General features: G+C 29.5%; 1 protein-coding gene across 1 annotated transcript; it reads right to left on the bottom strand.

Annotated features, from left to right (window-relative positions):
* On the bottom strand, positions 4493 to 5810 carry LOC105158345. Its single transcript, XM_011075074.2, has one exon. The coding sequence runs from the start codon at positions 5659 to 5661 to the stop codon at positions 5050 to 5052; it is 612 nt and encodes a 203-aa protein (XP_011073376.1). The 5' UTR covers positions 5662 to 5810; the 3' UTR covers positions 4493 to 5049.

Genomic DNA, 12947 nt, shown 5'->3' with positions numbered 1-12947 from the left:
AAATGTCATAAACATCACATTACGAAGCGCAATTTGCAACCTCATGTAGAAATATAAAGGAATTAAATCGAGTTGAACATATTACCATTTGAGGTCATTTGAATCATTATCGAGTATAAAAAATTGTATTTTGTTTAGCTGAATTATATTAATAGTATAATCGAATCTGAGCAGATTTTAATTAAATCAACTAGTGTTGTTTCGTATCAAGTTATGCCACGACTCCTAATACTAATTGATACAAGCTACTGCAAATCCTTGTGACACAGTGGTTAAGGTAAAATATGAGTTCGAATGCTTGAAATAATGAGACCAAATGTATTTCTTAATCTGTGTATTAATTCTTATATGATTAGATTTATTTTTCTAATAATAATAAATCAATTATAAAAACTCTAATGAACAGACACTCCATGCGCAACACTTTTTGATGGTTCTATAAAGTTGTTACTTTTGCTTTCTGTTTTTATGTAAAAGAAAAAGATAAATAAATAGAGACAAGCTGGGAAAGAATGGAAGAGCATAGATGTGTGAGACATCATAAACAAATCCAATCCCAAACCAATTCTTGCAACATTGTACCCCTCCCATGAAACACGGGCATCCTCCACATGCTCCCTCGCCCCACATTCATTGCCTCCACCATTTCCCACCCGCCCCATTCAATTCTTCCCAATAATTATATTTACACCTCTTACATATAATTTATTTGTTCCAATTATCCTTGTCTTTCAGATAATTATAGATTTATCTATGATAGTAAAAAAGTAGGAGTAATTTGTTTAATAATATTGATGTTTTTAGGGATGTATGTGTAATTTTTCTAAAAAAAGGTGATGATTTGTGTAAATTATATTGACATTTTTTATGAGTGTATGTGTAATAAGCAGGAATTATTTGTGTAAATGAATCAAGGGTATAAATGTAAGACGCTCTAACCACAAAGAGCATAATGATAATTTTCTACTCAGTAAAAAATTATTTATACAATTAGACTTAATCTTAAAACGTATCATTGTAACTCATCATAATTTATAATAATCGACGGCAAATCTAAGATGGCCAGAAGTCGAGATCTAGGCTCCAAAAATTCTAATCCCATCAGATGTATGAAAATATTTATATAAATTTTGGCAACAAAATATTATTTTATATAATAAAATTCTATATATTGTCAACAGGTGAGTTGTTGTACTAATTTACTGTACTATTAAATTGTCAGTAGCTATAGATTGATGTTTTGTGCTGTGTACAATATTTTAGTACACATCTGATTTTAGGTTTCTATTTTCGGGCCGTTGGATTAGAACATTGTTTCCAGTTCCGGGAATACACTTTTGCCCAAACAACGTTGTGTGCGATTTTTTAATATTATTTAAAATAAAATATTTATACATTATTATTTCATAATATATAAAAAAAAAATTAATATGAAAGCGGTGATGAAAAAGAAAATAATGATATGATATTAGAGAGAAATAAAGATGCATGAAAACGAAAAAGAGATGACTACAAGAAACTAGTGAGAATATGGGAAGTTAAATAAAATATTAAAAAATATAAAATGGTATACCAAAAAAGGTGAGATAGTAAAAATATGCTCTCTCTCAGTAATAAAATATAAGAGAGAATGTAACTTTTTTTCTAATGTTATATTCATTTAATATTGGATAAATTACAACTACCTCTCCTGAAATTTGACACGAATACCCCCTTGTTGTTTGAAAAATTAGCAATACCCCCTGATTTTAACGGTCGTATAACAATTAGCTTAATCCATTAGATTTTCATCCATTTTTATGATGAACTGACCAAAATACCGTTGTGGATTAAAAATTATAATTTTATTTTCTTAAAAAAAATATTTTTATGGACTAAGTGGATAATTTTTAAATTTTTTTCATCCATCTCGTTTTATTTTTTTTCAAAAAAAATACAGTAAGGCCAAAGTTGATAATTTTATACCTCCATCCAAGAATTACATAATTTAATCAAACATCAGGAATTATTTATAATTTTTCGAACAACCAGAGCGTATTAATAATTATTCAAATATCAGGGGAGGTCATTTTAATTTACCCTTTAATATTTATAATCTTCATATGTACATACATTTTTTTTAGTGGCAAGTACATGATTATATTAAATATTTCTAGAAATTGAGCAATACTTGGACTTATACTCAATCATTTAAACTATGATATTGAAATTTTCCAATTGAGTCTGAAATTTCTAGCTCATCGACAATTATATCTTTAAAATATAAATAGACCTTTATTTCAAAAAAAATAATTTTCCATATTCATTTTATTTCTAGAAAACCTTTGACACAACCAATAAATACTTTTTCAATAAGTTGAAATTAAAGTCTACAAGTCTCAAGTAGTTGATACCTTTGTACTTTTATTTTACAATAGAAGAATTATAAACATTTAACTATGGTTAATTATGAAATTAACAATAAATAGTTGTAGCAAATAATTATTAATCATGGTCAAACAATAATTGTTGGTCGTGATTTTTGCGAGGGTGGTTAAGACACTTGTCATAAGTTAATGTTATGTCAATGGCTCTTAACCGTAGCAAATAATTTTTTTTATGGTGAAAAAACTAATTTTTTTGTATCTATTTTAATTATTTAACTATAATTAATAGTAATAATTTATAATAGTTTTTAGCTATAGTCGCTAATATTACAAGTAATAATAATTTTTTTTCTAGTGCAACCTCCATTTCTCTTCTATGTTTCTCACTCTATATGAATATAATAATATTCCCAATCATATTATTAAATAATCAATTAGTATAATTTATGGAATTAATTATTATTAATATCTCGAATCTTGATTTTATTACCATTATGATGTAGTACCGTCCCACTTAAAGTAAACGTACGACTTTTCTGAAATAGTACTTCAGCTCTAACAACGGGATTACTTTGATAAAATTGAAAAATTATGGAGTACTATTTTAATTATATCGAGGTCCCATTTTGATTACTTCCAACCTGTCCAAGATTCAAACTTCACTTGATTCAACGGTTCCAATTTGTTTTTATTTCATTAAAAAAATTGTAAATTATATTAATATCTCATGATGTTAGGTCAAATACATAAATACCTCAAAATTTTTTAAAATTATAGTTGTACCCGCGGAAGGTATCAGTATAATAATTTTCAGAGGATGTTTGTGCAAGTTTTACCTTTAAGTAAGAGATGAAATAATAATTACAACAATAATGTCAATAGATGTGTTTGTAATTTTGTAAACAAAATACGGGTATTTTCATATTATGCTCCAACTTGAGGTCTTGAGGGAATGTCAATGTAATTTATCCTTAAAAAAAAAAATTAAAAAAAAGTATGGTTTTGATAACTAATAAATTGTGAAGTGTAACGAGGGAGATAATATTTATTTTCAAGAATATATTCTTGGTTGACTTAATTTTAAAAAAAAATAATATTGACATTTTCTAAAATTAGATATAATTATATAAACACCCTATATTATTCATAAAATTATAAATACATTTTTTAAATGGGTATTAGAGGAATATATCTAAAATGGCGTCTGTATAAAATTTTATTATTAAATAAAAATATACTTGTAATTCCGACTATAATTTGAATAATGTATTCAAAATTTTATAAAGAAAGGAGGTTGTGGAATTAAATTTAACCTCAAGAATTTACCTCGATATTAACTATAAAACGAAATACAATATACAATTGCATTAATTAATTCAAGTATAAAAATTTAAATAAAACTGAAAATGCAGAATATTTTTATTGAAAATTGAAATAAAAGAAAAAAAAAACAGGGTGAGTCTGAATTTCTCGAAAAGTATAGAACTTGATTTCCTCTTGTGTCAGAATAGCGTGAAATGTGTTCCAACATATTCCACGCCTTTCCTGCTTTTCCTTTTCTCTATGAAAAGCAGAAGAAATGAACCACAAAATACATTATTGCTTGTGAGATATATTATATTTCAACTCATCTCATTCAATAATTTCAAGTCATCTTTTATCAAATAATCAAATTTTTGTGAAATTTTATTTACATAAATATATAATCTTTCCCAGAAAAACATATCACATTAAATATAATTTTATATTTTTCAAAAATAACACAAAAATTTACAAATAAATTGAATTTGTTTTTATATTTTTTAAAAGGTAAATTATAACAGACTCCTAATCGGAATACGGGCATAAAATTTATTATAATTATAAAAAATTATTTATTATTAAAAATAAAAAAAATACTCTTTTATAATTAAGAATTATTAATCAACAGTTAATTCCAAAAAATATTTATAATTTTTCAATTTACAATGATGACAATATACCATTCATAATGAATTAAAATTCAAAAACAAACTCGTCGAATCAATAATTCAGACCAATAAATACAAGTTGAATCAATAATTTGAACCAACAAATTCAATTGAATTCAAACCAAACCAACAAATACAATGGAATCAGTCATAAAATTAAGAAAGCAGATTAAAAATGAAAATTTTCATATCAAAAGTTTCCCCTGCAAAAAAGTTGGGAAAACACATATGCTATGTACACTTTAGAATGGCAGATGAACATCATCACACCATCCATCCCCATCCCAATCCCAACAAAAGATTGAAATATCAAAATTCTGATCCCCAAATCGCCAGAAAATAATGGCAGAATTTGTTTCAAATCAGCATATCTAAATCTATATCTCAAATTTAATACTCATCTCTGTATCAAATAGAGTATGTGGTAAACATCCGCTATTCATCATATACTCATTCAACAACAAAATCAAGAAACCAAAAAATTGAAAATCTGAAAACCGCTCGAGTTCTTTACTTCTGCTACATCGGAACTCGTAAAGGGTTTCTCTTTCTTTCTTTTCTTTTTTTTTTTTTTTGTTTCTGAAATCAAAATCTCCATAGCCATAAAAATCGGCTAAACCGCCCGAGTCCGACTCGGTGTGTCAACTCACTGAGTCAATCCTGTACATGGGGACAAAGGGGCGGAACCGAAACCTTCACGCCTATGGAATTCGCTATAAGTCTTCGGCTTTTGACATCACTGAGAGTCGGCTAGGGCGGGGCTGGAAGTCAGCTCGCCGGCGCAAGCTATGCGAGGACGGGCGAATCAGCGCCGCTAGGGCTCTCTTCACCAAATCCCCTTCAACTGTTCCGATTCGGACCAAGGAGTTGGTCATCGCCGATCGCCGCATATTCAGATGATGACTGGATCGATACGACGACGAAGACGACGTATGGTTGCCGGTACCGTACCCCGGGACTATACTGTTCTTGTGAAGGCTGCACCGGAAGGACCCTGGGTGCGTCGTGGGGGAACACATGCACGTCTTCTTCGGACCCGAATTCAAGGATCGGTGGCTCTGCTTCTGATGATGGTGCGAGGCGATTGGTTGTCTTCTAGAGGCGAAGAACCGAACCGACGAGGACGGGGAGACGGATCTGCCGAGGCTGACACGGGTAGGGCTGGTGGGTCGGGCGAGAACGGGTTCGGGTCGGGTGGAGAAGGTGGAGGCTGATGACGTGGAGATGGAAGAGTAGCAAAATCGGCCAGATGGGGAGAGAGATCGTTGGAAGTGGCTGTGGAAGGTTGTACCTTGTGAGGATCTGTCTTTTGAGGACGCTTCCATTGGTTGTACTTTCAACTGTAAATATTATTCTTTCCAAACTGTAAATTAAAAAAGGAAAAAAAAAAAGAAAACTATGATATTATCTGAAGAGAGAGAAAGAGAGAGCGAGAGAAGAGAGAAAATTTAAAGAGCGCCGTTTGGCTCTCTATTTCGGCAAACCTAAGCACAACTGAAGCAAGGTTTATATAGGAGGAGGCGGCGATGGCAGTCCCGTAAATAACGCGAAATCCTGGGGTGTTTCCGTAAACTCATTGCCAACCGGCCGTTGGTTGAGAGGTGGGGTTAGGGTTTTTCTATGGGCAACCCCATCAAAAGCAATGGGCTGCCTCAACCCATATTCGTCACGCTTCATCCAGCGCGTGGCAGCTATGCCATCCACCCCTGCTGAAAATGCAAATGCTTGTTTTCAACTTTATTATAACCCAAAACTTGCAAAAGCAATTTTAGGTAAATAACATATCCCATTTTTCAAACACGGAATTAGATAAAATATTATATTTTATCTCATAAATTAGGTTTGTTTATTTTTAGTTTAAAACATTATAGGATCAGCTCTTTTATTTCCTTAACTTACATAAATTAGTATCTTTAATCATCATTCATTTTATTATCAATAATTTAACGGTGTAGGTCACATGTCTAGCACATTGCCATTAAATATTTTTTGTTGAAGAAAAAAATTGGTTCTTCCAACAGTAGCATGCGAATGCTCTATTTGGTCTACTTCTTTACTTGTGAAAGACATGATTATTTATGTTACTTCTACGTAGTTTCAACTTATAGAAATATGGGAACCGTTGGGATTTAAATTTTTGTGACAGAAGAGAGAAATCTCATTTTATTTGCCCTAATTTCCTTTAAGATTTACTTTTATTCTCAAATGTAGTTATATTTTCCCTCAAAAGTAGTCTCAAGCTAAAAAAAATGCGCCAATTTTTTCTCTCTTAACGCTCACGTGTCTACATCATTAAATTGTAAACGAAAAAATAGATGAGGACCAAAAAAGCTAATTTTTGTAACTTACAAAATTAAAAATATTAATCCCATAACACATGGGTCCCAAAGTGAAATGGATCTAATTTATGTTACTAAAAATGTTATCTCCCCTATTTAATACAACATAATAGTAAAATATTTTTTCACTATTTGCGATATTTTGTAAGATATTTTTTGTTAGACGATTTAAAAATATCGTGGTAGCTAGTATTTTAGCTTGATTCGCTTTTAATTTTATGAACATGAACCCATAATGATGAACATCGTTATAGTTTATTTCCTATTTTGAATCGATGAATCTTATCTATTATTTAATAAAAATAAACTACTTGAATTGTTATGAGCATATATTTCTTTCAGTGGAAATTGTAGAGTTTCTTATTTGGGTATATGATTCTTAATAATGACAGTCCATTGAGTAATAGTTAAAAGAAAGGTAAACTACGTCTGCACTTGTAAAATTAAAGCTAAGTATATAAATATCCATCAATTTTTTGTGATAAATACATTAAAAGGCGTGAGGGTCACGCATGAGAAGGGAAGTGGGAGGGTTAATTTGTGAGGTGAAAATGAAATTGGTGAGGCGCCGAATTAGGCGCCATATGGCACTAGATTTTTGGAGTGGGGATTTACTGATCTGACACGTAGTACTATGATGTTTGTTTCGGCTGTTGCCCTAACTAGCTGGAGAAACCTCATCCTGAGATGTATTTTATCTTATTCTATGGGAGGTTGTGCCATTTAATATTTAGTGATAATTTCACTTTCATTCCATGTGATTTGATATAATTATATATAATTTTTTTTTTATTAATATCATTAAATTCGATGAACTTTGACTAATAGATGCACTTATTTGTTAGATAAAATCAAACATCAAGTGTGGTAATGCAATTCTTCAAATCATATGGGTCGACAAGTAACTACACCAAACATCAGTGGAGGGAGTTGTAATTATCCTTATAACTTAAAATAAATAATTATTAATCTATGAATTATGGTTGAAATTAAATTTTAAAAACAACATTTTATTTTATAGGTTAAGATTTAGATTACTAAAATCATATCAATTTTTGTCAAAAGTTATAAGTAGCTCGTGATATATTAATTTTTATAGTTTATTGATAAAAATTAGAGAAAACTACAACAAGCTCTCATGAGATTTGTTTTAATTATCAATATCCCCTTATTTTTTTTAAAAAATTACTAATACACTTTAAAAGTAACTATCGCCTAGTAAATACCTCTTCGTAACAGTTCATTGTAGTAAACGAGATGGGTAGTTAGACTACTGTTAATTTTAAATGAATATTTATAATTTTTTAAATAATAAATAATTACGTGTAATTATAATTAATTTTAGGAGAATCCTGTTGTAATTCTTCCTAAGAATTACAAATATTATATTATTTTTTCAAGCACTTAGACTTCAATTTATTTCACGTTTAGTTTTTACTACAATTTAATTTATAACTCTCTTTGCAATTTTCTCCACCACAAAAAGAAAAGCTATTGCAATCCCTTGAGTCAACACATTATTTGGTTATAAGGATATTTTTTTTATTCAAAATAAAAGTTTATTTCAAATTCATTTTATGATTATAAAAACGGGTTAAATGCAAATTACCATGTGATAAAGGACAATGAGAAAAAACCACTTTGTTGAAAAAAAAAAAAAAGCAACAATTTACTCTTTTATATTTTTTAAAATGAAGCAGGAGTATCTTGACGCATTTGGTGAATTACATGAGTGATTTCTTTAGTTGAAAATTTAGAATAATATTTATTTCTGTATTTAAAAATTGTTGGATCTTGATTTTATAAAAATAATAAATTTTAAAATTTTAATTAGCAAAAATCAGTGACAAAAAATTGTATATTAAATTATCACTAAAAATAATTAATGGTACGTGTATAGTGACAACCTCGTGATAAATAATTATTAATTATTTATATTGACAGGTTTATAAATAATTAGCCATGAATAAATATATAGCAACAAGATAAAAATTATCGTCACTTATATATATTTTTTCTGGCAACTTAAAATTATTATTTGATATCTTGTTACCGGTATTATATTTTATTGTAGGGGTTACACACCTCATCTTGTTTTTTTAATTTATTTTTTCCCTTTTTTAACTAAGATAAAATTACATAAAATCACAAGCAATCAAAGGCCAGCAAAACTCTTTCTTTTTCTTTCTATTTTATTTCAAACAAAATGTAAATGCATGTGTCACTCTCATGTGACCAAACTACCCACCAATCCAAGCCCACACTCAAATTTTAATTCAGTTTTTCTTTTTCTTTTTTCTAAATTGATGGTAAATAAAATTCATTTGCATAGCAAAAAGTTGTTGGCAAAAAAAAAAAAAAAAATATATATATATATATGTATGTATTTTAAGTGAAAATTATAGTATTACAACAATATATCAATAAATTTAGTGATACATCGGTACACTCAATCAATCAATATAATTAATAATGATGAGACAAATACATAAAATGAGACAGATATTTATACGTTTAGTGGTACTTCATCTATGCTTTTAAAAAATTGTTCATCTTATGAGATATTTAAAAACACTTGTGAGCCTTCCCACACACCCTCTTGGCATGTTTGACGCATGTCAGATTGTGGCTTGCTATTTGGAATATTTTTTGTTGGAATATTTTTTTGTTGGAATTTTTTTTTTTTATAAAAATAATATTTCATATTTTTAAATCAACCAACAAATTTTAAATAAATAAAGAAACAAGATACTGCTATTAAAAGCAGAATAAATACTTACATTCGTAGAATTCAATCTCACCACTTAGCTAATGAGTACCTTTTGATCGTGAGATTTCAACCTCGCAACTCATACAATTAATGATTCCTTGAATCTTTCAAGATTGTTAAGCATTTAGAAGAAAAAAAACTATATACAGACTTGTCCAAACTGAAACCACCCACCACAATACTCCCATGTAAGAATGTAGCTTCTGCTTCCCTCCTCGCAAGAGTACTATTGGTATCCAAAATTCAAACTTCAACTACATACCCAGATGATTGAAAATTTATACTAACCCTAAAATTCTTTTGAAATTTTCTATTTCAATCGAAGGAATGGGCTTTTACTATCTTTACAGATGGATATGAAGATCGGACTTTTTCTTTTATTTTTTCCCTCTTTAGTGTTCAAAGAAGAGGCTATTTTGTTAAGTATATATGTACTTTATATGAGGAATGAAATAGAGATAGTGGTTGTCTAACGAGAGACTATGCAATAATAAGATCTTGCCTCGGACGAGTTATATATTGGATAGTTACTGCTTGGTTTTAAATTTGAGAAAGATGATTTATGCTTTATCGACTTATTTCATATCATGATTTCTGTGATAAGAATCGATGAGGTTTCCTCTTCCTTATTAGTAAAAGGAAAGCAATTAGAATCCTAAGATAAGAATTATTTCAGATTGATGGAAACAAATAGATGTAGCAAATTGGGTGTTATGTCAATTCCATCCAATATATGGAATTAGTATAACTAAACAACAGATCACATTTACATAATTGATCAAGTTTGGTCAAAACCTAATTTTCAACTAATTTCCAACAAAAGCTAGCTGCTCAACATTATTATTATTATTATTATTATCATCATTATCATTATCATTAGTATTATTATTAGTATTATTGTATTAATTAATAGTCTCAATTCCTTTTTGGTCTATATTCCAAAATTGGTGATTTCTTGCCATATTTATTTATGTATTTGTTTTTTAAATAACAAGATCTTACTGAGTATATTTGTGTTCATGGCATCTATTTTAGTAGTCATGTCATTGTTAATTAGGGATAACTACATCTACACTTTTGACTTATGATCTATTTACACAAATTATTTTTATATTTTAAAAGTTACACATTGTTCACTAAAAATATCAACAATATAATTAACATAAACTATCCATATTTTTTAAAAAATTACAGATACACCCCAAAAACATCAACATTATTACACCAACTCCTGTTTATTGACTGCCAGCAGTGATTTTCTTTAATTACACAAAAGACATGGATTATTTATATAAATAAACTATAAATTGGGGAGTGTAAAATATAATTATCCGTATTAATTATTATTATTTTTTTTGGAGGGGGGTGGGGGGAGGTGTTACGTATAACATGATGGGTTCTATCATGTTAAATACATGGAATTACATGATTCATGGTAAAAGCGTTGTGATGCGAATCTCTGCAAGATCTAAAAAAGAAAGGAACATACAATAAAGTTTCTCGAATTTTTGCTATTTGTAATAATGCATTAAATTACAACAATTACTGCACCATAAACATCGATTAAATCACAATAAACGTGCTAAACATTAGTGTATGTTTAATATAAAATTACTAAATTAGTATCAAGTTTTAATTTTCGCCCCCTCAATTATTCTTAAAAAAAAACAAGCAGAATCCGAATAAAAATCGAACATAATCAGACGATAAGATTTGTCCTTAACTTTCACGAGCGTCGAAAATATATAAAAAATAAATGAATCAATAATAAAAGTAAAAACTTAATAAATTTGAAAGAAATTCCTTTCTAGAAAGTATATGCATAATTTTTATGTTAATTAAATACAGTGAGTCTGTGCTCGTAAGTCCGAAAAACTTATTCTATATATCATCAAATCATCTTTTATAAATTTTGTTCACATCTTCTCATTTCAGTGTGAAATCATTATGATCGATTTTCGTGAATAAATTTGAAAAACAAATACTTGGTAAAGTTTCTGTAATAAAAATTACTCATAAATATTTTTTCTTTATAGAATTTCTATAATCAATAATTGTTCAGAAAAATTTTAAGCCGTTGATATAAATTTATACTTGTATGATGATGTGATTATAGTCAATTCAATGATGCACACCCATGTGGCACAAATTACTAAAAATGAATTAAAAATAGGAGATTTAACTATGGAAAATATAATAATTTAGATGAATATGATGATTTTTGAATCAAATGTGGTAGTTGTAATGGACCACATACACACCACCGCTCTATTATGCTACAATTTAGTAGATTAAAATATTAAAAGAAAAATGCATAAAAATCAAAGAAAGGGAAAGGTGGGAAGAATATTTGAATTGCTTTAAGATATACCAAAACTTTATACACCTTTTGAACCCTATCTTTTGATTCTTTAATTTCACTCCTTTCTAGTGTGTACATATTGTTGCATTTGATAAGTATTTGGCAAGTCATCTTTATGACTATCACTACCCCTCTACATTATTTTGAAAATGACATCTCTAACTGCAATTGTTCCTAATTAGAGTTAATAAATAAAGTCATGAGTTTGCGTTCAAGTTGATGTGTGGATATTTATTTCACTATTTGTATGGTTCTTAGTTGATGTTTCGTTATTATTTGTTATCTGATAATTATGCAAGAATGTACTCGTGTTGATGGAAATTGAGAAGGAATATGATAGGGTTAATAATATAAATAATTGATATTTATACAAAAACTTTATAATAGTTTATATTAAGTAGATTTTTTTTTCTGATTTAATTTTGACATCGATAAAAGAGTGTGGGTCCAAAAGGGCCAAACAACCCAAAAAAAGAAGAAGACTACATAAGCCCACACAAAAGTCGAGGAGTTCAGGAACACCCGACCGATGTGGAGGCATAGCTTTATTAAGGCCCAAACCAAGGAGTGCCCTAGGGAAATGAGGCAAAAGGTGGCCCCAATGAATTGTGATGGTGGCTTTACATAAAATTACCTATTCCGCATCATCCAAATATTCATTAGAATGGATAAGTTTCATCCGCCAAAATTAAAATACGTGGCAGCAAAAAGAGATGAACTGGAGGCTTATGTCCTTATCCCTTTAGGTAACTGCATACCCCCAAAGGGATGCCTCCAATAAATCCCAGATAGTGGGGCCTCCAAAGCTAATACACGTGGTAGCAAGAGGAGACAAGTTGGAGGTGTCCTTATCCCTAAAGTAACCTCTAGCCCAAGAAACACCGATAGAAAGAGGAGAATATTTCCTCAACCGTCTTACTTAAAATCTGGAAGCCCTTAGCAGATACATTTTATCATTTTTTCAAAGAGCTTGGGACTCAAATTGCAAGAAGATAACTCTCCTACCAAACCCCCGAGGGTTTTCGATCGATCCCATCGGTTGGAGGTTTGCCTATAATTTGCAGGCGTCCATAGCAGAAAAGGGCACTTTTGCTTTCCACTTGCAAATGAAAAACTTGCACTCTACTTATATCTCTGCTC

The sequence above is a fragment of the Sesamum indicum genome, linkage group LG3, assembly GCF_000512975.1.
Source record: "Sesamum indicum cultivar Zhongzhi No. 13 linkage group LG3, S_indicum_v1.0, whole genome shotgun sequence".
NCBI lineage: Eukaryota > Viridiplantae > Streptophyta > Magnoliopsida > Lamiales > Pedaliaceae > Sesamum > Sesamum indicum.
The sequence above is the reverse complement of the archived record's forward strand: the minus strand, read 5'-3'. Positions and strand labels throughout refer to the sequence as shown.

Coding starts and splice junctions, on each gene's coding strand:
- LOC105158345 (XM_011075074.2), bottom strand. CDS start 5,661: ATGGAAGCGTCCTCAAAAGACAGATCCTCACAAGGTACAACCTTCCAC.